General features: G+C 61.7%; 1 protein-coding gene across 1 annotated transcript; it reads left to right on the top strand.

Annotated features, from left to right (window-relative positions):
• Positions 1-88: 88 nt before the first annotated feature.
• On the top strand, positions 89-22433 carry Scnn1a (sodium channel epithelial 1 subunit alpha). Its single transcript, XM_070005010.1, is given in 16 exon segments — positions 89-667; positions 768-871; positions 2348-2470; positions 6615-6976; positions 10252-10525; positions 11276-11466; positions 14827-14930; positions 15680-15843; positions 16835-16933; positions 17984-18101; positions 19410-19488; positions 20004-20061; positions 20598-20653; positions 20786-20861; positions 21367-21645; positions 21647-22433. Coding segments are annotated over 15 exon segments (2136 nt in total). The 5' UTR covers positions 89-667; positions 768-775; the 3' UTR covers positions 21704-22433.
• The last annotated feature ends 930 nt before the right edge of the window (positions 22434-23363 follow it).

The following is a 23363-nucleotide window of genomic DNA, read 5'->3' as shown; positions in this document are numbered from 1 at the left end:
ATGACCCGGGAGGCGGGATCGGGAAGCCGCCGGCCTGTCGCAAGCGAGCTGGGGGTGTAGGGAAGGGAGGGGAAGAGGAACAGGCCGGGCGGGAAAGCACGTGAGGCCGGCAGCCGGCGCCCAGCCCGGAACCCGCCCGGCCTCCTCCCTCCCCAGAGATCCTGGAGGAGGGGGGGAGGGGGAGGGGGAGATCTGCAGGCCCCCCACCCCTGGGAAAGGAGCCCCCCCCAGCTGGAGCAGAGGAGGCTCAGGAGCAGAGGAGTTGGTGATTTGGGGGTCACACATGGGCGGCTGAACCCCAGAACTGAACCCAAACAACAGCCACAGATCCACACAGCCACACACAAGCCCCCCCACAGCAGCCGATCTGGACACAGCCCGGCCCAGCTGGGAGATGGTTTCTTCTTGGGGGTGCAGGGGGGCTCTTTCCCGTGCCAGGGCTCGGGTTTGAACTCAGGCCGGGCGCTCGACCACTTGAGCCACAGCTCCACTCCTGGCTTTTTTTTTCCCCTTTCTCTTTCGGGTGGTGCGTTGGGTGAGAAAGAGGCTCATGGCCTCCAGCTGGCCTCGCGCCGAGATCCTCCAATCTCAGCCTCCTGAGTAGCTGGGATGGCAGGCGGGGCCTCCGGCGCCCACCCTGGCTGGCTCTGTTTTCTTTTGGTTTGAGGTAAGATACAAAGATGAGAGACCGTGTCGTGTGCGTGTGCGTGTGCGTGTGCGTGTGCGTGTGGTATCTGTGTCTTCCCTGTGTTCTTCTGTATTCACAGGTCGGCTGATGAGGTTTCCACTTGTGTGGATTCTGGCCCTTTTTCCCTCTGGAGTCATTGCTGGTACTACAAAAAGTCTCTACACAGCCCTTCCCTTGCCACAGGTAATCGCCATGTCGGGTCCTGGCTGTGGCCAGACCCACGCTGCTGTCACAGGGGCTTTGTGGAAGTCTCCCCTCTCCTCCTGAGATCGCAGCTCTGATTCTGGGCCTCTTCCCTTGTACTAATCAGCCAGCACTAGGCTCATTCTCTAACTGGGTTTCCATGACTGGAACTACATTTCCCAGAAGCCTTTTCTGCCACTTCCCATACGGGTTCAGCCAATGGGGAGGCGGATAGGGCAAGTGGAGGCGGGAAGCAGCCAATTGGCCTTGTCCACTCTGGATTCTGGCAGGCTGCTATTTTTCTTATTGTTATTAATTAGTTAGTTTGTTTCCAGTCCTAGGGCTTGAACTCAGGGCCTGGGCGCTGTCCCTCAGCTCTTCAGCTCAAGGCGGGCGCTCTACCACTTGAGCCACAGCCCCACTTCTGGTTTTTGGGTGGTTCATGGGAGATCAGAGTCTCACAGACTTTCCTGCCCGGGCTGGCTTTGAACCGTGATCCTCCGATCTCAGCCTCCTGAGGAGCTGGGATTATAGGCGGGAGCCACGTGCCTGGCTGGAAGATACTGAATTCCTACACATCCCACCAAGTCCCTGGACCAAGGATGACAAGGAGGAATTTTCTGGTTTATCATTTTAGCTTGGTAGGACAAAAGGGAAAATAAATCGATTGCTGGCTGGGCACTGGTACTCACGCCTATAATCCCAGCTCCTCAGGAGGCTGAGATTGGAGGATCACAGTTCGAAGCCAGCCTGGGTAGGGAAGTCTGTGAGACTCTGATCACCAGTGAACCAGCAAAAAGCTGGAAGGGGAAGTGTGACTCAAGTGGTAGAGCCCCAGCCTTGCGTGGAAAAAGCTAAGAAAGTGGCCAGGCTCAGAGTTCAAGCTCCAGTACACACACACACACACACACACACACACACACACACACACACAAATACATGCAGTGCCGGGCTCCATTGGCTCCCACCTGTCATCCCAGCTACTCAGGAGGCTGAGATCTGAGGACAACAGTTCAAAGCCAGCCCAGGCAGGAAAGTCCATGAAACTCTGATCTCCCAGGAACCACCAGAAAACCCAAAATGGAGCTGTGGCTCAAGTGGTAGAGCACCAGCCTTGAGCTGAAGAGCTTAGGGACAGCGCCCAGGCCCTGAGTTCAAGCCCCAAGACAGACCAAAAAAAGTTTTTAAAAATGGAGACTTGGGGTGGGAGAAGAGGACTTGAACCCAGGGCCTGGGCGCTGTGCCTTAGTGTTTTTGCTTGCAGCTGATGCTCTACCCCTTGGGCCACAGCGCCACTTGCAGCTTTCGAGTGGTTCATTGGATTTAAGAGACTCATGGATTTGTCTGGCCGGGCTGGCTTCGAACCAGGATCCTCAGATCTCAGCCCCCGGAGGAGCTGGGATGGCGGGCGTGAGTCCCCAGGTGGAGTCCTGACCAAAGCCACAGCACTGGAGACCTCTGTGTTCCTCCCCACAGGCTGGGCCGGCCCACTGCTGGGGACCCCAGGCCGCTCTCCACCCCCAAGGACATGCCAAGGTCACAGCCCCCGCCACCCCAGGCCCGACCCATCTTCTCCCAAAGCCCGGAGATGGACTTCAGGTACTGACTCGCAAATAGAACAGGGCAAGGAGGGAACTTTCCAGAACCTTCTAGATCAGTGAGGGAGCCGGGTGATGAGCCCTGCTTCCCTCCCCTCCCCCACACACCCCAATTTGGGGGATGCTAGTGGACACGGCCTAGCTCCAGGTGGAATGGGTTTTCTAGAAGTTTCCAGGCTCCTCTGAGAAAGGAGCTTTAGGGATGGAGCCAGCGCCTCCTCCTGGCTCTCAGCTCCAGATGTGCTGCCAGCTGTGGCTGAGTGATTGGGGTGACCACGGCAGACACCGCAGGGCCGGTGTTCATGCCTGCCACCCCGGCTGCTCGGGAGGCTGAGATCTGAGGATCGCGGTTCAAAGCCAGCCTGGGCAGGAAAGTCTGTGAGACTCTGATCTCCCAGGAGCCAGCGAAAAGCTGGAAGTGGAGCTGCGGTTCAAGTGGTAGAACGCCAGCCTTGAGTGAGAAAGCTCAGAGCCAGTGCCCAGGCCCTGAGTTCAAGCCCAGTACTGGCACAGCGAGAGAAAGGGGGAAGGAGGGAGGAAGAGAGGAAGGAGAGAGGGAAGGAAGGAGGAAGGGAGGGAAGGAAGAAAGGAAGAAAAGAAAGGAAGGAAGACACAAAAGAAGGAAGGAAGGAGAAGGAAGAAGGATAGGAAAGAAGGAAGGAGGGAAGGAAGGAAGGAAGGAAGGAAGGAGGGAGGAAGGAAGGAAGGAGGGAGGAAGAGAGGAAGGAGAGAGGGAAGGAAGGAGGAAGGGAGGGAAGGAAGAAAGGAAGACAGGAAGGAAGGAAGGAAGGAAAGAACGGAAGGAAGACAGGAAGGAAAGAAAGGAAGATGGGAAAGGAGGAAGGAAGGAGAAGGAAGAAGGATAGGAAAGAAGGAAGGAGGGAGGGAAGGGAGGAAGGAAGGAAGGAAGGGAGAAGGGAAGGAAGGAAGGAGGGAAGGAAGGAAGGAAGAAAAGAAGGAAGGAAAGGAAGGAAGGAAGGAAGGAAGGAAGGAAGGGCGGGAGGGAGGGAGGGAGGGAGAATGGGAGCTCTTCAGGATCCAGCCCCAGGGGAGAGCTGCGCATCTTCTGGCCGCTGTGGAATATTTGGAGTGAGCGACCGGCCTGTGCGCGGTCAGTTTCTTTATTTGGAAAACACAGACAGAGCCCGGCCCTCCCCCCCCCCCCCCCCCCCCGTCCCTCCTCCCCGCTCCCCCTCCCGCTCCTTCCTGGAGACATTTTTCCGGGCAGAAGACAGGACAAACAAGCAGAGAGAGTCCATTTCTGCCTGATCTACACTCTCCACAGACACACAGCCCAGGCTGGACTTGGAGAAAATGTGTGTGTGTGTGTGTGTGTGTGTCTGTCTGTCTGTCTGTCCTGGGGGTTTGAACTCAGGGCCTGGGCGCTGAGTTTTTCTTAGTTTTTCTCTCTCAAAGGCTGGCGCTCTACCACTTGAGCCACAGCGCCACTTCCGGCTTTTTGGTGGTTCCTTGGAGTTCAGAGTCTCATGGACTTTCTTGTCCCGGGCTGGCTTTGAACCGTGATCCTCCGGTCTCAGCCTCCTGAGTGGCTGGGATGACAGGCGGGAGCTGCGGGTGTCTGGCACTTTTCCATTTTGTTCTTGAAGAAACGCATTTGCACCTGTGGCTCCCGCCTGACCTCGCAGCTGCTCAGGAGGCTGAGATCCTGAGGATCAGGGTTCAAAGCCAGCCTGGGACAGGAAAGTCCGTGAGACTCTGATCTCCAAGGAACCACCAGAAAACCAGACATGGCGCTGTGGTTCAAGGGGTAGAGCGCCCGCCTTGAGCTGAAGAGCTGAGGGACAGCGCCCAGGCCCAGAGTTCAAGACCCAGGACTGGCACAAAACAAAACAAAAATGCAATGCCAGAGTGCCTGGAATCTCGGGTGCTGCGTACCCTCTCTTCCCCCTCCCCCTCCCTGCCTCCCCCTCCCTCTCTCCCCTAGATTCCCACAGCTGCTTTTATCTCTGTTCTCAGGATCCTTATCTGGCTACCACGTACCTGTGCGCTGCTGGAGAAGCAGGAGGGGGGGAGGAGGGGGGGAAGAGGGGGGCAGTGTGTCCCGCAGGTCTTAGGGCAGGGTGGGTCCTGGGGTTTTAGAAGGGAATCTCCTATGTTGTCTCTATTGTTTTTGGTGCCAGTCCTGGGACTTGAACTCAAGACCTTTTGTGTTCTGGCTTGTCTTTCCTGTTCCCAGCTGGCGCTCTACCCCTTGAGCCACAGCTCCGCTTCTGGCTTTTTGCTGGTTCTCTGGAGATAAGAGCTTCCCAGACTTTCCCAACGGCGGTGGCGGGGTAGGGAGGTGGAAGGGGGGACCCGAGTTTCCAACGCCTGATCTCAGCCTCCAGAGTAGCCGGGATTACAGGCATGCTCTCCAGCACTCGGCTGCTGCTGGCATCTTTTTATCCTCTGGCTGGGGGGTCAGGCTCAGAGAACAAAAAGCAACCCAGGGTGTCCCCCCCTCCTTCCAGCCCTGGCCTTCGCGTCTGCCTCTCCCCAGCCCTGCCCACCAGCCCTGGAGCACCCAGCCCGACCTCTCAGCCCGCCAGCGCCACATTCCACCCGCCCAGGAGCAAAACAGGAGGGCATGACACATTCCAACCCGGGCGGCCAGTGGCTTAGAAAGGGAACACAATGTCCCCGGCCCAGGCCCAGCCTCCGACCTCACCTGGGCGCCTCCCAAGCCCAGACAAAGCCGGGGTGAGGGCTGGAGGGAGGGGTGAGGGGAAGGGAGCCGGGAGGGAGGGAGGGAGGGAGGATGGGGAGGAGGAAGAAGAGGATGAGGGTGGAGGCCCCTTGTTTCTTCTCCCAGGACGTTGGGGTGAGGCTGATCTAGGGGGGAGGGGAGTCCCTCCCCAGACAGAGGGAGCACCCCACTTTCTAGGAGACAGCTGGATTACTGGCCCCTTGCTTTCTGGCTCCCAGGGCTGGTCCCCCATTTTTCTGTCTGCTCTGCTCTGTGTGTGTGTGTGTGTGTGTGTTGGTTGGTGGGTCGCAGGTCTTGAACTCTGGGCCTGGGCGCTGTCCCTCAGCTCTTCAGCTCAAGGCGAGCGCTCTACCCCTTGAGCCACAGCGCCACTTCCGATTTTCTAGTCGTTCCTTGGAAATAGGGTCTCAGGGACTTTCTTGCCCAGGCTGGCCTTGAACTGTGATCCTCAGCTCTCAGCCTCCTGAGTAGCTGGGATGACAGGCGGGAGCCACAGTGCCTGGGGGTGCAGGATCTCCAACTTGGTTGGGGATCTGCCCCATCCTGGCCTGTCAGCCCAGCTACTCAGGAGGCTGAAATAGGAGGATCGCGGTTCCAAGCCAGCCCGGGCAGGAAAGTCCATGAGACTCTTAGCTCCGATGAATCACCCAAAAGCTGGAAGTGGCGCTGTGGCTCAAGGGGTAGAGCACCATCTTTTGAGAGAGAAAAGGCTAAGGGACAGCGGCTGCCTGGTGCTGAGTTCCAAGCCAGGGATGGACACACAGACAGACAGACAGACAGACAGACAGACAGACACACACACACACACACACACACACACACGTCCGTCTCACCTGCTGGGCCTCCTGTCTGCCTAGCTCCCATCTTCTCCCCGATGCCCCCTCCACATTCCTGTCCAGTCCCCCCTGTGCTCTTCCCCGGGGCCAGCTCCCATCCCAGACTCCTCCTGCGCCCCGCCCTGCGCCCTGCTCACCTTTAATTGAGATGCTAATGAGCTGTGCGCGCCTCTCATCCCCGGCGGGCGGGCGGGGCGGGCGGACCGGGCCCTGCACCTGTCAGGTGAGAGGGTGGGAGAGATAGAGCTACCAGATCCGACTGGAAAGGAACCGGTCGCGGCCAGCCACGCCGGGGAGCCGGGAGTCACCGACCCGCCTGGCAGATCCCCGGGAAGAAAGTCAGGACTCGCAGGTGGAAGAAGAGAGGAGCGATCAGAGAGGCTGGAGAGACAAAGAGGGGTACACGCTAGAGGCCGGGGGGGGCAGAGGGCGAGGGGGGGCAGTGGGGAGGGTGAGTCACCCCCCCCAGCAGGCACAGAGCCGATCCACAGTAAGGACTCTGAGTGGGGGGAGTACTTAGCACCCAGCACCTTCTCCCCAGCTCAGCTTCGATGTTGCCTCTTGCCTCTCCCGCCCTCCCCCCTGCAATCTCCATCCGCCAGGGCCCCATGAAGGGAGACCAGCGGGAAGAGCCGGGGCCGGGGCCCGAACCCGCGGCCCCCCAGCCTCCCACGGAGGACGAGGAGGCGCTGATCGAGTTCCACCGCTCCTACCGCGAGCTGTTCGGGTTCTTCTGTAACAACACCACCATCCACGGCGCCATCCGGCTGGTGTGCTCCCAGCACAACCGCATGAAGACCGCCTTCTGGGCCGTGCTGTGGCTCTGCGCCTTCGGCATGATGTACTGGCAGTTCGCGCTGCTCTTCGAGGAGTACTTCAGCTACCCGGTCAGCCTCAACATCAACCTGGACTCCGACAAGCTGGTCTTCCCGGCGGTCACCGTGTGCACCCTCAACCCCTACAGGTGAGTCTGGCCTCTGCCTGGCACCCCCCCCCCCCGGGGAGGAACCGATGCTTTCTGTCTCCAGGGAGAGCTTCGCCCTTGGCTTGTGTGGATTCATGTCTTTGTCCAGTGGAGCTATCTTCCTGGGTGTCCTTCCTCAAGCCCTCCCCCTCCCCTCCCCTGCAAAGGAGGGCGTGCTGGTCCTTCAAGACTGGATTCAGTTCAGTCCCATCCTTCCTTGGAGCCAGAGAGCAAAACCATCGGGGCTTCTCTAGTTCCTAGCTATACCTCAGGAGGCTGAGGTCTGGAGGATGGAAGTTTGAGGTCAGCCTGGGGTGGGGGCAGAAAAGTCCATGAGATTCTCATCTCCAATTATCCACCTCCCCCCCCCACAAAAAAAAAGAAACAGGGCTGGAGGTGTGGCTCGAGTGGTAGAGAGCCAGTCCATGAGTTCAAGTCTTGGTATTGGCAAGAAAGAAAAAGCTAGGCTCTGGTGGCTCATATCTCCTAGAGACTCAGGAGGCTGAGATCTGAGGATCCTGGTTCAAAGCCAGCTGGGGCAGGAAAGTCCGTGAGACTCTGATCTCCGATAAACCACCAGAAAACCGGATGTGGCGCTGTGGCTCAAGTGGTAGAGCACCAGCCTTGAGCTGAAGAGCTGAGGGACAGCGCCCAGGCCCTGAGTTCAAGCCCCTTGTCTGACCAAAACAGAAAAGAAAGATAAAGAAAAGGCTGTGTGTGTGTGTGTGTGTGTGTGTGTGTGTGTGTGTGTGTGTGTGTGTGTGTGTGTGTGTGTGTGCAGGGTGGGGTGTGTGTGGGAGAATGCATGCGTAGCATGTGCAAAGGCCCTGACACCAAAAACACACACACCAGAGCCGGTAGCAGGTACTTTGGGTCTGGATGGGGTGGTAACCTAGAAGGGGAGGGGAGGGACCAGTGTTTGTAGCCCCCTCCCTCCCCCACCGCCTGTCTTCCCCCAGGCCACACCGGGGTCAAGCCAGACACACTGTTAGAGACGCTGGCTTGAAAGGGACTCATGAATAATTCAACCACTTTTACTAAAGGCCAAGTACCTGGCCCGCTAGGTCCCCCAGGGGACCGAAAGCTAACTTGTAAAAAGGGCACACTGGTGCTCACGCCTGTAATCCCAGCCACTCAGCAGGCTGAGATCTGAGGATCAAGGTTTGAAGCCAGCCTGGGCAGGAAAAGTCCATGAGACTCTGATCTCCCGTGAACCAGCAAAAAGCTGGAGTGGAGCTATGGCTCAAGTAGCAGAGGGCCAGCCTTGCACAACATCAACAGAAAAAAGATCGGTGAGGGTTCAGGGCCCTGAGTTCAAGCCCCCAGTACTGGCATAAAAGAACGCACTCAGACAGAGCAGAACCACCCCAGCAGGTGGTAATAAATGGCGTCTGAGGAGTGGAAGATCTTTTATGACTGTTGATTGTTGAGGTACGGTTCCCCGCCCCGCCCCCGCCCCCTCCCCAGCCCAGCCTGTCACTGACTAATCAGGGCTGGGACAATTCTCCTCTTGGAGAGAAAAGACTTCTTCCTTGTGATCCTTAGGATAGAGACCAACAGGGCTCTACCTCCCTTGAGCCACGCCCCTGGGCCAGCTTTTTGCTAGTTAATTCAAGATAAAGAGTCTCGGGGCTTTTTTCCCCCCTAGCTGTTGAATCAGCCTCCCCAGTAGCTGGGATTACAGGTGTGTGCCACAGGTGCCCGACTTCTACCTCTTACCAAGAGGAATGTTCCCAGGAGTCAGGGAATTCTTGATGTTGATTTTTTCACCTCTGGTTGGTTCTCCGCCTTCAGCCTCCTCCCGCCCCCCCCCAGAGTGGGGGTGGCAGCCCTGGGCAAGGTTGGTAGGCCTTCAATAAATACTTGTGGTTGGGAAGATGTCAACTTGATATGGGGTGACTTTGAGTGCTCAGCCTCCTGCTGGCTTCAGGCAGTCTAAACAGGCCAGGACCAAGCCCCGGGGGGACGGGATGGGGTGTCTGAGGGCGGCCAGGCCTGGGGGACCCAGCGCCTGCTCCAGGCTTCCCCGTGCTGGAGGCTTTCTGCATACCATCTCATTGAAGCCGGACGCGTCCAGGAGAGTGGCATTTAAAAAATATATATATATATATTTGTTCTTCCATTTTCTTGGTAGAACAGGGGATTGAACTAAGAGCGCTGGCTGCACAAACTCCACTGCTTGTAGCCCTGCCCCTGTCCTTTGGCTTTTTGTCAGTCGTGGGGCTTGAACTCTGGGCCTGGGCGCTGTCCCTCAGCTCTTCAGCTCAAGGCGGGCGCTCTACCACTGGAGCCACAGCGCCTCTCTTCTGGCTTTTTCTGCCTATGTGGTGTTGAGGAATCGAACCCAGGGCCTCATGCATGCAAGATGAGCACTGTACCCCTGAGCCACCTTCCCGGCCCCTGTGTGGTTTTAGGGGGGAGAGAGCGGGGCTTCCTGGGGTGGAGCAGGGGTGGGACTCCAGGGGCTGGGCGGGGCTGCAGCTCAGGGGGCGGAGCCGCAGCTCAGGGGGCGGGGCTGCAGCTCAGGGGCGGGGCTGCAGCTCAGGGGGCGGAGCTGCAGCTCAGGGGGCGGGGCTGCAGCTCGGGGGGCGGGGCTGCAGCTCAGGGGGCGGGGCTGCAGCTCGGGGGCGGAGCTGAAGCTCAGGGGCGGGGCTGTAGCTCGGGGGTGGGGCTGCAGCTCGGGGGGCGGGGCTGCAGCTCAGGGGGCGGAGCCGCCGCTCAGGGGGCGTGGCTGCAGCTCGGGGGCGGGGCGTGGCTGCGGGGGGCGGGGCCGGCCTGCGGCTGCTGGTGAGTGAGTGGACAGGCGGGTCCAGCCGGCTGGGTGCTTCCTGTGTGAGTCATGGCTGCGCGGGCAGAGGGTGGACGGTGAGGGAAGCTGGGGTGGGGCAGCCATCCCTGGGGCGTCCCCCGGCTGAGGGACATGGCCAACGGAGGGACAGCGAAAAGATGGCCCTGCCTGGCCGGGCGCGGTGGGTGTGGGGTGGAGGCTGGCCTGGGACACACGCCGCGAGACCCCACCTCCACGCACAGGCTGGGTCATCCCGGCTCTGCTGGGCCTCCGACGGGCCCAGCCCAAACTCCAGGCCCCAGCACCGGTGCGCGCGCCTGGAATCCCGGCTCCTCCGGAGGCCGAGATCCGAGGATCGCGGCTGGAAGGCAGCCCGGGCAGCCAGGGAACCAGCAAGAGGCCGGAAGCGGCTGGCTTGGGGGGGCGGGCCCGTGGGGGGGCTGCGCCCCGCGGCCGCCCGGGGTGACCGGCCCGCCCCGCCCCCCAGGTACCCCGAGATTAAAGAGGACCTGGAGGAGCTGGACCGCATCACCGAGCAGACGCTCTTCGACCTGTACAAGTACAAGTACGACGCCTCCGGGGCCCGGCGGCCCCGCGCCGCGCGGCGGGGCCCCCGCGGCCTCCGCCAGCCCCTGCCGCACCCCCTGCAGCGCCTGCGGGTCCCGCACAGGGCCCGCGCCCCGCGCAGCAGCTCCGCCTCCAGCATGCGGGACAACAACCCGCAGGTGGACCGGAGGGACTGGAAGATCGGCTTCCAGCTGGTAAGGCCCCGCCCACCGCAGGCCCCGCCCACCGCAAGCCACGCCCCCAAGGCAGCCACAGTCAGCGCTTAGCAAGGCCCCGCCCACCAAGGGCCCTGTCCTGCCAGGTTCCCCCCACGCCAAGGCTCCGCCCACCCCACTGGGCTCCCGCCCCTGCCAGAGCTCCGCCCACGACATGACCACGCTCCCTTAAGCCACGCCCACTGGGCCACGCCCACAACTCCCCATCTCCACTTGCAACACCAAACTCACGGTGATGCCCACCCCAGCCCCCCTTAGGGTAACGCCTACAGCCTTCTGACCCCTCCAGCCAGACGGCATCCACGCCCCTCCCACAGGGCCACGCCCACAGCAGCCCCGCCTCTTCAGCCAGGCCCCACCCACCCAGGCTCCGCCCACGACCAGGCCCTAGGCGCAACGCCCATCGCACTCCCCTGATCTCTGCCCAGTTCGGTGGCCACGCCCCTCCCAGGGCTCACGTTGCTAGACCACGCCCCCCCCGCCCACCTTGGTAGGCCCCGCCCCAGCCCAGCTGGATGACTGTCCAGAGAGGTCAGGAGCCGGGGCTCCTGCGCACGCATGCACACGCACACCACTCACTGGGCTGGGGGGGGCGCATGCGCCCCCCGGGGCCGGCTCACACCCTCCGGGCCGGACTCGAACCCCGATCCTCCCATCTCAGCCTCCCGGGTGGCGGGGGCGGCAGGCGCGGGGCCCCGGGCGCCGCTGACCTCTGATGTCCGTGTCCAGTGCAACCAGAACAAATCCGACTGCTTCTACCAGACGTACTCGTCCGGGGTGGACGCCGTGCGCGAGTGGTACCGCTTCCACTACATCAACATCCTGTCCCGCCTGTCCGACTCGCTGCCCGCGCTGGACGAGGCGGCGCCGGGCAACTTCATCTTCACCTGCCGCTTCAACCAGGCGCCCTGCAGCCAGGGGTGAGCGCCCGGCCGGCCTGCTTCCCGGGCTGGGGGGCAGCCCACGCCCCGCCATCCTCCCGCCGCCCTGCTTGGTGGGCAGAGGCCCTGCAGCCTGGCGCTGGTGGAGGCTGAGAGCTGAGGATCACAGTTGGAGGCCAGCCCTGGGTGGGGGGGATCCGCGAGGCTCTTTACTCCAAGGATCCACCCCCAAAGCTGGAAGGGAGCTGTGGCTCAAGTGGTAGAGCGCCAGCCCTGAAGAGCTGAGGGACAGCGCCCAGGCTGTGAGTTCAAGCCCCCAGGATCGTTCTTCTCTCTGTAGGGTGCCCCTCCTTGCTAGAGCAAGCTAGGGAAGGGCCAGTGTACACACACCTCGCCTCTGTTTGTTTGAGGACAGAAACTAGAGGCTGGGCTGTGCGTCCGTGGCACCTGCCACTAATCCTTCCTGTGACCTTCATCTCTTTCCCCCTGGACAGCTTCGTGGCTCCGGCCTGGAATCCCAGAAAGTCCAGGGTTCACCTTGGCCTTAGTGCTGAGGGCATTTCCTCAGCCAGAGTCTCATCCTTGCTTACCTGGATTGTTCCGATGTTTTACTTCTTGGGCAGTACTGGAATTTGAACTCAGGACCTCATGGGTTGGGTTGCTCTACTACATGAGCTAGGCCTCCCACGCTTGCCTGGATTGTTTTAACCACTTCTTAGTGTTTCTTTCTGCCTCTGTTGCTGGTGGTTGTGGGTCTTGAACTCACGGCCTAGGTGCTGTCCCTGAGCTCTACCACTTGAGCCACAGTGCCACTTCTGGCCTTTTCTGTGTATGTGTTACTGGGGAATCGAACCCAGGGCTTCATACTTCTGCTACCGCAGGGAAGGTTGTAGCTCAGTTCCTGCAGCTACAACTGAGTACCAGAGACTAGAGAGAAGAGTCACGTCTGTCAGCCTAGCTACTCAGCACGCTGAGATCTGCAGATCGCGGTTCAAAGCCAGCACAGGCGGGAAAGTCAGCGAGACTCTGATCTCCAATGAATCACAGAAAAAGCAGGAAGTGGTGCTGCAGCTCCAAGTTCATAGAGAGGAAGCTGGACAATCTCAGCGCATGGGACCCGTGTGTTAAGGTCCAGGGGGTCTGTGAAAGAGGAATCAGGAAGCAGACCTGGTTTTGTCTGTCTGGCCCCAAATCTGCAAGCGCAGCTCTATTCATGAAGATTCGGTCTCTCTAAGCGACTTCCCACAGTCTCAGCCATTTCCAACCCGTTAGAGATGAGGGCTCGCACCCAGGACCCTCTGCTTATTTAAGGATTCCAGTTCTTCCCAGTGGCTCCTGCCTTTAGCACCAACCTGCTTCTCCTCCGTCCCCTTTCCCCTACAGAAAAACCTCTCCCGACACTGTGTGCTCTGGAGGTTCAAACCCAGGCTCTCCTGCATGCTAAGCAAAGGCCTCTACTGCTGAGCTATATCCCCAGGCCACGAGGCTTCTATTGTTATTGGTGGTGTTTTTTGGCCGTAGGAGAATTTGAACTCAGGGCCTCACCTTTGTTAGGAAGGTGCTCTACCACTTGAGCCATACCTCTAGAGTGTTTTTGCTGGGTGGAGGAGGTAGACTTTTCTGTCCAGGCTAGCTCAGCTTCCTGCAAAGCTAGGATTACAGGAGATTAACTTGTAACCATTTTTTTTTTCTTGTTGCTTGTGGGGCTTGAACTCAGGGCTTGGGTGCTTTTCCTGCTCAAGGCTAGTGCTCTGCCACTTGGCCCACAGCACCACTTCTGGTTTTTGGTTGGTTCATTGGAAATAAAGGGTGTCATGGAGACTTTTCTGCCCAAGCTGGCTTTGAACTACGATCCTCAGCTCTCAGCCTCCTGAGTAGTTAGAATTACAGGTGTGAGCCACCAGTGCCTGGCTAACCATTTGGTTTTGAAGGCCAATAGAACATTCCAGATTATCTAGCTCTAATCCCTTTGTAAAAGGGAGAGAATGAGTCTAGAGAAGCTGTCTTGCTCAAGGCCCTACAATCAGACCCCAACTCTTCCTTCTTCCATTTTTGCCTTTCTGGTCACTAGTTCCAAGATGGCGGTTCAAAGCCAACCCAGGCAGGAAAGTCAGTGACACTCTTTGATCTCCAATGAACCACCAAAAAGCCAGAAGTGGTGGTATGGTTTAAGCAGTAAGAGTGCCAACCTGGAGTGAGAAAGCCAAATGAGATCATGAGGCCCTGAGTTCAAGTCCCAATACCAGCACACAGGAAAAAAAGATGGCAGAGCCGGTGGCTCCCACCTGTCATCCCAGCGACTCAGGAGGCTGAGATCTGAGGATCGCGGTTCAAAGCCAGCCCGGACAGGAAAGTCCCTGAGACTCTTCTCTCCAATGAACCACCAGAAAACTGGAAGTACAGCTGTGGGCTCAAAGTGGTAAAGCACTAGCCTTGAGCAGAAGCGCTCAGGGATGGTGCCCAGGTCCTGAGTTCAAGTCCCACAACCAACAACACAGATGGCGTAGTGGTAGAACAGGGCCCCTTGGTCCCTTTGTGTCCCCTGGTTCTTGGTCCCTGTGGTTTGATATTGTGTTTCCCATTGCAAGAGATGAGCTGGGGGGTGGAGGCTACCCCATAGGAGCCATGCTGACGTGTGAAGCCTGCGACGTATACTTGGTATACTTGGCCTCATTCATGCCCTGGGCTCTGGGTTCCCTCCCCTTGTCTCCTCTGACCCCGTTTGCATCCATGTCTTCATTTCCCTCATCCACCCCCTGCACAACTCTCGGTTGAGCGCCTCTTGGGCCTCCTGTAAGTCCAGAACTGTTCACGTAGCCGAAGGTGACGCACAGGAACTCGCAATCCAAATGGGGAACTAAGAGTGACACTGTGTGTGTGTGTGTGTGTGTGTGTGTGTGTGTGTGTGTGTGTGTGTGTGTGTGTGTGTGTGTGTGTGTGTGTGTGTGTGTGCGCATGTGCACCAGTACTGGGCCTTGAACTCAGGGCCTGGCCGGGCCCTGTCCTGTAGCTTTTTAGCTCACTTGGCAGACACCTGCTCTACCCCTTGAGCCACACCTCCACGTCCAGCTTTTTGCTGGTTCGTGGAAGCGTCTGGCACAGACCTTCCTGCTCTGGTTGGCTCTGACCTTTGCTCCTCAGATCTCAGCCCCTGGAGTGGCCGGGACTGCAGGGGTGAGTCACGGGTGCTGGCACCTCAGCCACCCACATGGGTCCCGCGTCACCTGGGCTGTCCACGCCCGAGCGGCCTCTCGGGGCCGTGGGGCCGGGGAAACGCCCAGCACGCTCACGCGGGGTGCTGGCCTGACTGGGGCGAAGGGAGTGTGGTCTGCTCTCGCTGTTGTGACCCCGTGCCCTTTCCCCTCTGACCCTCTCCCTGCCTCTCCCTGTCCTGGTAAGGAATTACTCCCACTTCCACCACCCCATGTACGGGGACTGCTACACCTTCAACAGCAGGAACAGCTCCCACCTCTGGATGTCCTCCATGCCCGGCATCAACAACGGTGAGCCGCCCCTCCCCGGATGCGGGGATGCGGGGATGCGGGGATGCGGGGATGCGGGGCCTGGGCTGCCCCAGCAGCAGGGCCGGGCGCCGCGGCTCCTGCCTGGAATCCCGGGGATGGAGAGGCAGATGGGATGGGGGTGGGCGGGGGTGGGCAGGCCTGTCCCTGACCCCGCACCCCCCAGGCCTGTCCCTGACCCCCGCAGGCCTGTCACTGACCCCCGATCCCCCAGGCCTGTCACTGACCCCCGATCCCCCAGGCCTGTCCCTGACCCCGCACCCCCCAGGCCTGTCACTGACCCCTGATCCCCCAGGCCTGTCCTTGACCCCTCACCCCCCAGGCCTGTCCCTGACCCCTGACCCCCGCAGGCCTGTCGCTGACCCCCGACCCCCGCAGGCCTGTCCCTGACCCCTGACCCCCCAGGCCCCTCGCTGACCCCTGACCCCCTCAGGCCTGTCCCTGACCTTCGAACCCCAGGCCTGTCGCTGACCCCCGACCCCCCAGGCCCCTCGCTGACCCCTGACCCCCTCAGGCCTGTCCCTGACCTTCGAACCCCAGGCCTGTCGCTGACCCCCGACCCCCGCAGGCCTGTCCCTGACCTTCGAACCCCAGGCCTGTCGCTGACCCCCGACCCCCGCAGGCCTGTCCCTGACCCCTGACCCCCCAGGCCCCTCGCTGACCCCTGACCCCCTCAGGCCTGTCCCTGACCTTCGAACCCCAGGCCTGTCGCTGACCCCCGACCCCCGCAGGCCTGTCGCTGACGCTGCGCACGGAGCAGCACGACTTCATCCCGCTGCTGTCGACGGTGACGGGCGCGCGGGTGACGGTGCACGGGCAGGACGAGCCGGCCTTCATGGACGACGGCGGCTTCAACCTGCGGCCGGGCGTGGAGACCTCCATCAGCATGCGCAAGGCACGGGGGCTCCTTGAGCATGCGCAAGGCGGGGGGGGGGGGGGGGGCTCCATGAGCATGCGCAAGGCACGGGGGCTCCGTGAGCATGCGCAAGGCACGGGGGCTCCGTGAGCATGCGCAAGGCGGGGGGGGGGGGGGGGCTCCGTGAGCATGCGCAAGGCGGGGGGGGCTCCGTGAGCATGCGCAAGGCACGGGGGCTCCGTGAGCATGCGCAAGGCGGGGAGGGGGGGCTCCGTGAGCATGCGCAAGGCACGGGGGCTCCGTGAGCATTCGCAAGGCGGGGAGGGGGGGCTCCGTGAGCATGCGCAAGGCAGGGGGGCTCCGTGAGCATGCGCAAGGCGGGGGGGGGGGGCTCCGTGAGCATGCGCAAGGCGGGGAAGGGGGGGCTCCGTGAGCATGCGCAAGGCGGGGAGGGGGGGCTCCGTGAGCATGCGCAAGGCTGGGGGCGGGGAGAGCTCCGTGAGCATGCGCAAGGCGGGGGGCTCTGTCAGCATGCGCAAGGCTGGGGGTGGTCACGTGCTGGTTTGGAGAGGCGCGCGCATGCGCGAGGGCGCATGCAGTAGGGCAGCCACGTGCTCGGGAAGGGTTCACGTGCTTGCCTGTAGAGGCGCGCGTGCGCGAGGAGGGGTCACGTGCTGGTCTGGAGAAGCGCGCGAGGGCGCATGCAGTAGGGCAGCCACGTGCTTGGGAAGGGGTCACGTGCTCGTCTGGAGAGGCGCGCATGTGCGAGGGGGTCACGTGCTGTCTGGAGAGGCGCGCGCATGCGCGAGGGCGCGTGCAGTAGGGCAGCCACGTGCCCGGGGAAGGGGGGGGGTCACGTGTGGCGCGAGCGCTCGGATTGGTCTGGCGCCGGCACGTGGGGTAGAGGACGTCACGTGCTCGGGGACGTCACGTGGCGGCGGGACCCGCGGGCGCGGCCGGGCTGTGGGAGGAGGAGGAGGGACGGCGTGTGGGAGACCCCGTGCCCTCTGACCCCGCCCCGCGCCCCCAGGAGGCCCTGCACAGGCTCGGGGGCGACTACAGCGACTGCACGGAGAACGGCAGCGACGTCCCCGTGCGCAACCTCTACCCCGCCAAGTACACGCAGCAGGTCAGGGGCGGGGCTGGGGGCGGGGCTGGGGGCCAGGGGGCGGGGCTGGGGGCCAGGGGGCGGGGCTGGGGGCGGGGCTGGGGGCCAGGGGGCGGGGCTGGGGGCGGGGCCGGGGCTGGGGTCATGGGGCGGGGCTGGGGCCAGGGGCGGGGTGGGGCTGGGGGCGGGGCGGGGCCATGGGGCGGGGCCGGGACTGGGGGCGGGGTTGGGGTTGGGGGCGGGGGCGGGGCCCTGGGTCCGGCCACCCCACCCTCCTCCCCTCCTCCCCGCCCTCCTCCCATCCTCCTCCCTCCCCTCTTCCCACCCTCCTTCCCTCCCTCCTCCTCCCTCCCCCTCCCTCCTCCCCTTCCTCCTTCCTCCCTCCCTTCTCCCCTCCCCTCCCTCCCCTCCCTCCTCCCTTCTCCCTTCCTCCCCTCCCTCCTCCCTTCTCCCCTCCTCCCCTCCCCATCCTTCCCTCCCTCCTCCCCTCCCTCCTCCCCTCCCCATCCTTCTCTCCCTCCTCCCCTCTCCCCTCCCCTCCCTCCCTTCCCTCCTCCCCTCCCTCCTCCTCTCCCCATTCTCCTCCTGTACCTCCCCCCTCCCCCTTCCCCCTCTTCCCCTCCTCCCCTCCCTGCTCCACTTTCTCCCTCTTTCTCTCCTCCCCTTTCTCCTCCTTCCCACTGTCCCCCCTCCTCCCCTCCCTCCTCCCCTTTCCTCCTCTTCCTCTCCTCCCCTCCCTCCCCCTTCCCACTCTTCCCTCCCTCCTCCACCCACCTTCAGTCCTCCCCTCCCCTCTCTCCCTCTTCCCCTCCCTCCTCCCCTTCCATCCTCCCTTCCTCCTGCCACCACTAGTCATCCCCTCCTTTGTCCCCCTCCCTCCTCCCCTTCCTCCTCCCCTTCCACCCTTCCCTCCTTCCCCTCTTCTTCCCCACCTCCAGTCCTCCTCTTCCCTCTCCCTCCTCTCCCCTCCCCTCTTCCCACCTCTTCCCCTACCTTCTGCTCTCCTCCCACCTCTCCTCTCTCCCTCCCCCCCGCCCCTTCTCTCCCTCCCTGACCCCCCCTCCCCTGCAGGTGTGCATCCACTCCTGCTTCCAGGAGAGCATGATCGAGAAGTGCGGCTGCGCGTACATCCTCTACCCGCGGCCCAAGGGCGCCGAGTTCTGCGACTACCAGAAGCACAGCTCCTGGGGTGAGCCGCGCCCTCCCCCCCGCCCCCCGCCCCGTCTGTGGGGACAGCGCCCACCCCACGCCCTTTCTCCACTGCTGCTCAGTGCTTGGTCTCTGCCTCGGTTTCCCTCTTCCTTAGGCCTTTCTCCTCATCAGCTCTCCAGTGTCTCCCGTCTCTCCTTCACTTTCTCCTTTTGGTCTTCGTGTTTTTGTCAAGCAGCCACTTGATTAAGAACAACAGCAAACCTGTGGCCAGGTGTGGTGGCTCCCGCCTGTCATCCCAGCTACTCAGGAGGCTGAGATCGGAGGATCGCGGTTCAAAGCCAGCCTGGGCAGGGAAATCTATGAGACTCTGATTTCCAATGAACCACCAGAAAATCAGAAGGGGAGCTGGGGATCAGGTGGTAGAGCGCCCGCCTTGAGCTGAAGAGCTGAGGGACAGCACCCAGGCCCTGAGTTCAAGCCCCACGACAGACTAAACAAAAGCCGAAAGGAAGAAGACAGGCAGGCATGCTACTGCCCTTCTGCCTGGGAGCCTGCAGCTTCCAGCATGTTCTACAGGGTGCTGCGGGCAGGGCTGGGTTCCCGGGTCTGGGTGGGGTATCTGGAGGCCCAGGAAGAAAACACTGGAGGCTGAAGCACCTGTGTCATTCCTCCACCTTTCCCTTCAGATTGAGATTCAAACACAGACATTAGACTGTGTGTGTGTGTTTTGGGTGTGGTGGGGCTTGAACTCAGGGTCTCTCAATCTTGGTTAGCATTTTTTGCCTAAGACTGGTGCTCTACCACTTGAACCACAACTCTCCTCTCTATTTTTTGTCAGTCATGGGTCTTGAACTCAGGGCCTGGGTGCTGTCCCTCAGTTCTACAGCTCAAGGCTGGCGCTCTACCACTTGAGCCACAGTGCCCCTTCCTGTTTTCTGGTGGTTCATGGGAGATCAGAGTCTCATGGGAGATCAGAGCTCAGGCTGGCTTTGAACTGCGATCTTCAGATCTCAGCCTCCTGAGTCTCTGGGATGACAGGCGGGACCCATGGGTGCCTGGCCCTTTGGTTCACTGTAGAGAAGAGTCTCATGGACTTTGCTGTCCTGGCTGGCTTCCAGCCTTGATCCTCAGATCTCAGCCTCCTGAGTCTCTGGGATGACAGGTGGGAGCCACAGGCTCTGGTCTTTGCTTAATCTCATAAGCGTTGTTTTGCCGGTGTCACTCCTGAGCCATCCTGGCAGGACTCTGCGGGGGGCCTGGCTGTCCCAGGAGGCCTCTTGGGTGCGGGTGCAGGGAGCGGGGTCTCTGCAGAAAACAGGCACCCCCTCTGTCTCTGCGCCCGCAGGCTACTGCTATTACAAGCTCCAGGGAGCGTTCTCCATGGACAGCCTGGGCTGTTTCTCCAAGTGCAGGAAGCCGTGCAGGTGAGCCGGTGCAGGCTGATATAGACCGGTGGAGGCTGGTCCAGGCTGGTATAGACCGGAGGAGGCTGGTCCAGGCTGGTGGGGGCCTGTGTGGGCTGGTATAGACCGGAGGAGGCTGGTCCAGACCAGTGTGGGCTGGTGTGGCCTGGTGGAGGCTGGTCCAGGCTGGTGAGGGCCTGTGTGGGCTGGTGGAGGCTGGTCCAGACCAGTGTAGGCTAGTATGGGCTGGTGGAGGCTGGTCTAGGCTGGTGGGGGCCTGTGTGGACTGGTATAGGCCTGTATAAGCTGGTCCAGGCCAGTGGAGGCTGGTGTGGGCTGGTGGAGGCTGGTCCAGGCCAGTGGAGGCTGGTGTGGGCTGGTGGAGGCTGGTCCAGGCCAGTGGAGGCTGGTGTGGGCTGGTGGAGGCTGGTCCAGGCTGGTGCAGGCCAGCGCAGACCGGTGCGGGCGGGCTGCCTGGCTGGGGGGCGGGTGCCAGCACCCAGCTTCCCTCACTGAGCGCCTCTGTCCATCCCCAGCGTCACCAACTACAAGCTGTCCGCTGGCTACGCGCGCTGGCCCTCGGTGACAGCCCAGGTGAGCCGGGGCGCCACTGTGGCGTCTTCGGGGTTCTCGGTGTCACTTTACTTATCTTTTTAAACTTAACTTTAACTTTAAAATTTTTGTCGGTCGTGGGGCTTGAACTCAGGGCCTGGGCGCTGTCCCTCAGCTCTTCAGCTCAAGGCTGGCGCTCTACCACTTGAGCTACAGCGCCACTTCTGGTTTTCTGGTGGCTCATGGGAGATCAAAGTCTCACAGACGTTCCTGCCCGGGCTGGCTTTGAACCGCGATCCTCCGATCTCAGCCTCCTCCTGAGTAGCTGGGGTGACAGGCAGGAGTCCCCCCCCCCCCCCCCCCGTGCCCCTGGTGCCCAACTTGCTTTGCTTATTGATTGACTGAATGCGTGTCATTCCTGGGACTTGAGCTCCCGACTTGCACCGGGGCCCTGGGTAGCTCCCCGGCAGCCAGGATTACAGGCGTGAACCACAGAGCCCGGCTGAGGTTGGCGCATGCGATAGGATGCCATTCCTGTAGCCCTGAGGGTGACCTTTCACCCCCCCATTCCTCCCCAGAAATGGGTGTTCCCCATGCTGTCCCAGCAGAACAACTACACCATCAGCAACAAAAGGTCAGTGCCGGGGTCCCCCCACCCCGTGTGCTCAGGCCCAGAGTGTTGGGGGCCCGGGTGGGGGGACGGGGGCTGGTGACCGGAGGCCGCTGGGGAAGCCGGTCCTCCACGCCCCCCTTCCTCTCCCTAAAGAGACGGAGTTGCCAAACTCAACATCTTCTTCAAAGAGCTCAACTACAAAACCAACTCCGAGTCTCCTTCCGTCACGGTAGGGGACGCCCAGTCTCGGGGTGTGTGTGTGTGTGGGGGTCTCAGCAGAGAGGGGGGCCTCTGGGATTGGGGAGGGGGACAGGCAGGACTGCCGAGGAAGAGGAGGGAGGAGGGAGCTGGGGCGGGAGGGGGTGTCAGGTGACAGGGCCAAGGGCCTGAGATGCACCCCAGTTGCAGCCTCCACCGATTTCCTATGGGGGAGGCCGAGGGGGGGGGCGAGGAGGAGCCCAGGTAGAGGCCGAGGGGGCACGGGGCAGTTCTTGGCCCCATGGAGGCTGGCTTGGGGAGGCCAGTGAGTAGAGGCTGGCGAGTGGAGACCAGTGAGTGGAGGCTGGTGAGTGGAGACCAGCTTGGGGAGGCTGGTGAGTGGAGGCCGGTGAGTGGAGGCTGGTGGGTGGAGCCCAGCTTGGGGAGGCTGGTGGGTGGAGGCCGGTGAGTGGAGGCTGGTGGGTGGAGCCCAGCTTGGGGAGGCTGGTGAGTGGAGATTCCCCCCCGCCCCCCAGATGGTGACGCTGCTGTCGAACCTGGGCAGCCAGTGGAGCCTGTGGTTCGGCTCGTCGGTGCTGTCGGTGGTGGAGATGGCCGAGCTGGTGGTGGACCTCGTGGCCATCACGCTGCTGCTGCTGCTGCGCAGACTGCGCAGCCGCTACTGGTCCCCGGGGCGGGGGGCGCGGGGGGCGCGGGAGGTGGCCTCCACCCCGGCCTCCTCCCCGGCCTCCGCCCTCCCCTCCCGCCTCTGCCCCCACCCCCCCTCCCCGGCGCCCCCTTCGGCCCTGGCCGCGCCCCCCCCCTGCCTACGCCACCCTGGAGCCCAGCGCCCCGCCCTGTGCCCTGCCCTGACCGATTTGGGGGTGTCCCGCCGTCCCTCCCCTGGCATGGCTAGAGCAGAGCCTCCTGTTAAAGCCCCAGTCATATTGCACTCATTCTAGACCATTCTAGTGTTCAAGCCCCATCCTCCACCAACCAACCCGTGTCCTTCCATTGTGTTGTGTGCCTGCACAAGCCCTCAGCCAACCGAAGAACTCCTACACATGCCTCAGAACCCTACCCGGAAACACCATGGCTTGCGTGAAAGTGACGAGGCTGTGTTTGTCCAGTGGCATCCGCCCTCCCTGACACAGCAGCTCCTGGGGTTTGAAACCCAGTTGTTTTGTTCATGTCTGTGCGCGCGCGTCTCCCTCTCGTGGTGAGGGATTCAATGAATGCTCAGCGCCACCACCCTCATGGAGGAGTGGGGAGGTGACTCAGCCTCCCTCAAAACCTTGACTAGAGCGGACACCTGCCACCCCAGCCCCTCAGGAGGCTGAAGTCTGAGGATCGCGGGGCAAAGCCAGCTCAGGCAGGAAAGTCCGTGAGACTCTGTCCTCCCATGAGCCACCAGAAAACCCCAAGTGGCGCTGTGGCTCAAGTGGTAGAGCGCCCGCCTTGAGCTGAAGAGCTGAGGGACAGCGCCCAGGCCCTGAGTTCAAGCCCCATGACCGACAAAATGCAAACAACCAGAAGTGGAGCTGTGGCTCAAGTGGTAGAGCACCAGCCTGGAGCAAAATAAAACTACTGGCTCCCTCCAAAAACCAAAGCCTGAGCGGTGTCATTCTGTCTTCAGCGTGGAGTGGCGCAATGAACCCCCAAACTCTAATCTGGAAGAAACTGAGGCTGTGGGAGACGCTGGGTGGAGCCCCACTTTTTGTGGCATTGGAGATTGAACTCGGGGATCTGTTCTCCCAGTCCAGTAACCCCCCCCCCCCGTCCTTTTGCTTTGAGGTTTTTATTGTTTATTATAATTTCCAGATAGGGTCTCGCTCAGCCTGCTGGCTGGAGCCCTTCCCCTTCCCCTTCCCCTCCCGGGAAGCTGGGACTACAGGCGTGCCCTGTGGCACCTGGCTAGGACCCTACTCTTCCCATTGCTGGTGGCAGCCAGACATGGAGCCCGGAAGTGATTTCTTCCTCCTCTCTTTTATTTTTATTTGGGGGGGGGACAGGTGTTGTCTGTGTGTGTGTTCGAGCCTCCGCTGGGGCTGCTGGGGGGGGGACCTGCTGGGCAGCCCATCATCCCAGCCACGCAGGAGGCTGAGGCCTGAGGATCGCGGTTCAAGGCCAGCCCGGGCAGGAAAGTCCGTGAGACTCTGATCTCCCATGAGCCACCAGAAAACCGGAAGCAGCGCTGTGGCTCAAGGGGTAGAGCACCCAGAGTTCAAGCCCTAGAACCAGCACCCCCTCCCCGGCCATAAACAAGGAGAGAGGAAAGGGCTTATCTGGAAGGCCCTGGGCTGAGTGAGGAGGCGCCCCGCGTCCTGGGCTCCGCCTGGCGTGGGCTTCCCAGTGGCATGAGTGACTTTAGCTCCTTTTTTGGCTTGAACTCAGGGCCTGGGCGCTGTCCCTGAGCTCGTGGGGCTCAAGGCTGGCGCTCTACCGCTTGAGCCACAGCGCCACTTCCGGTTTTCTGGTGATTCCTTGGAGAGGCTCAGAGGGGTTGGGTCACCTGCCCCAGGACGCCCAGCTG

Source organism: Dipodomys merriami, unplaced genomic scaffold (genome assembly GCF_024711535.1).
Source record: "Dipodomys merriami isolate MVZ:Mamm:240054 unplaced genomic scaffold, mDipMer1.0.p SCAF_654, whole genome shotgun sequence".
Taxonomy (NCBI): domain Eukaryota; kingdom Metazoa; phylum Chordata; class Mammalia; order Rodentia; family Heteromyidae; genus Dipodomys; species Dipodomys merriami.
The sequence above is the reverse complement of the archived record's forward strand: the minus strand, read 5'-3'. Positions and strand labels throughout refer to the sequence as shown.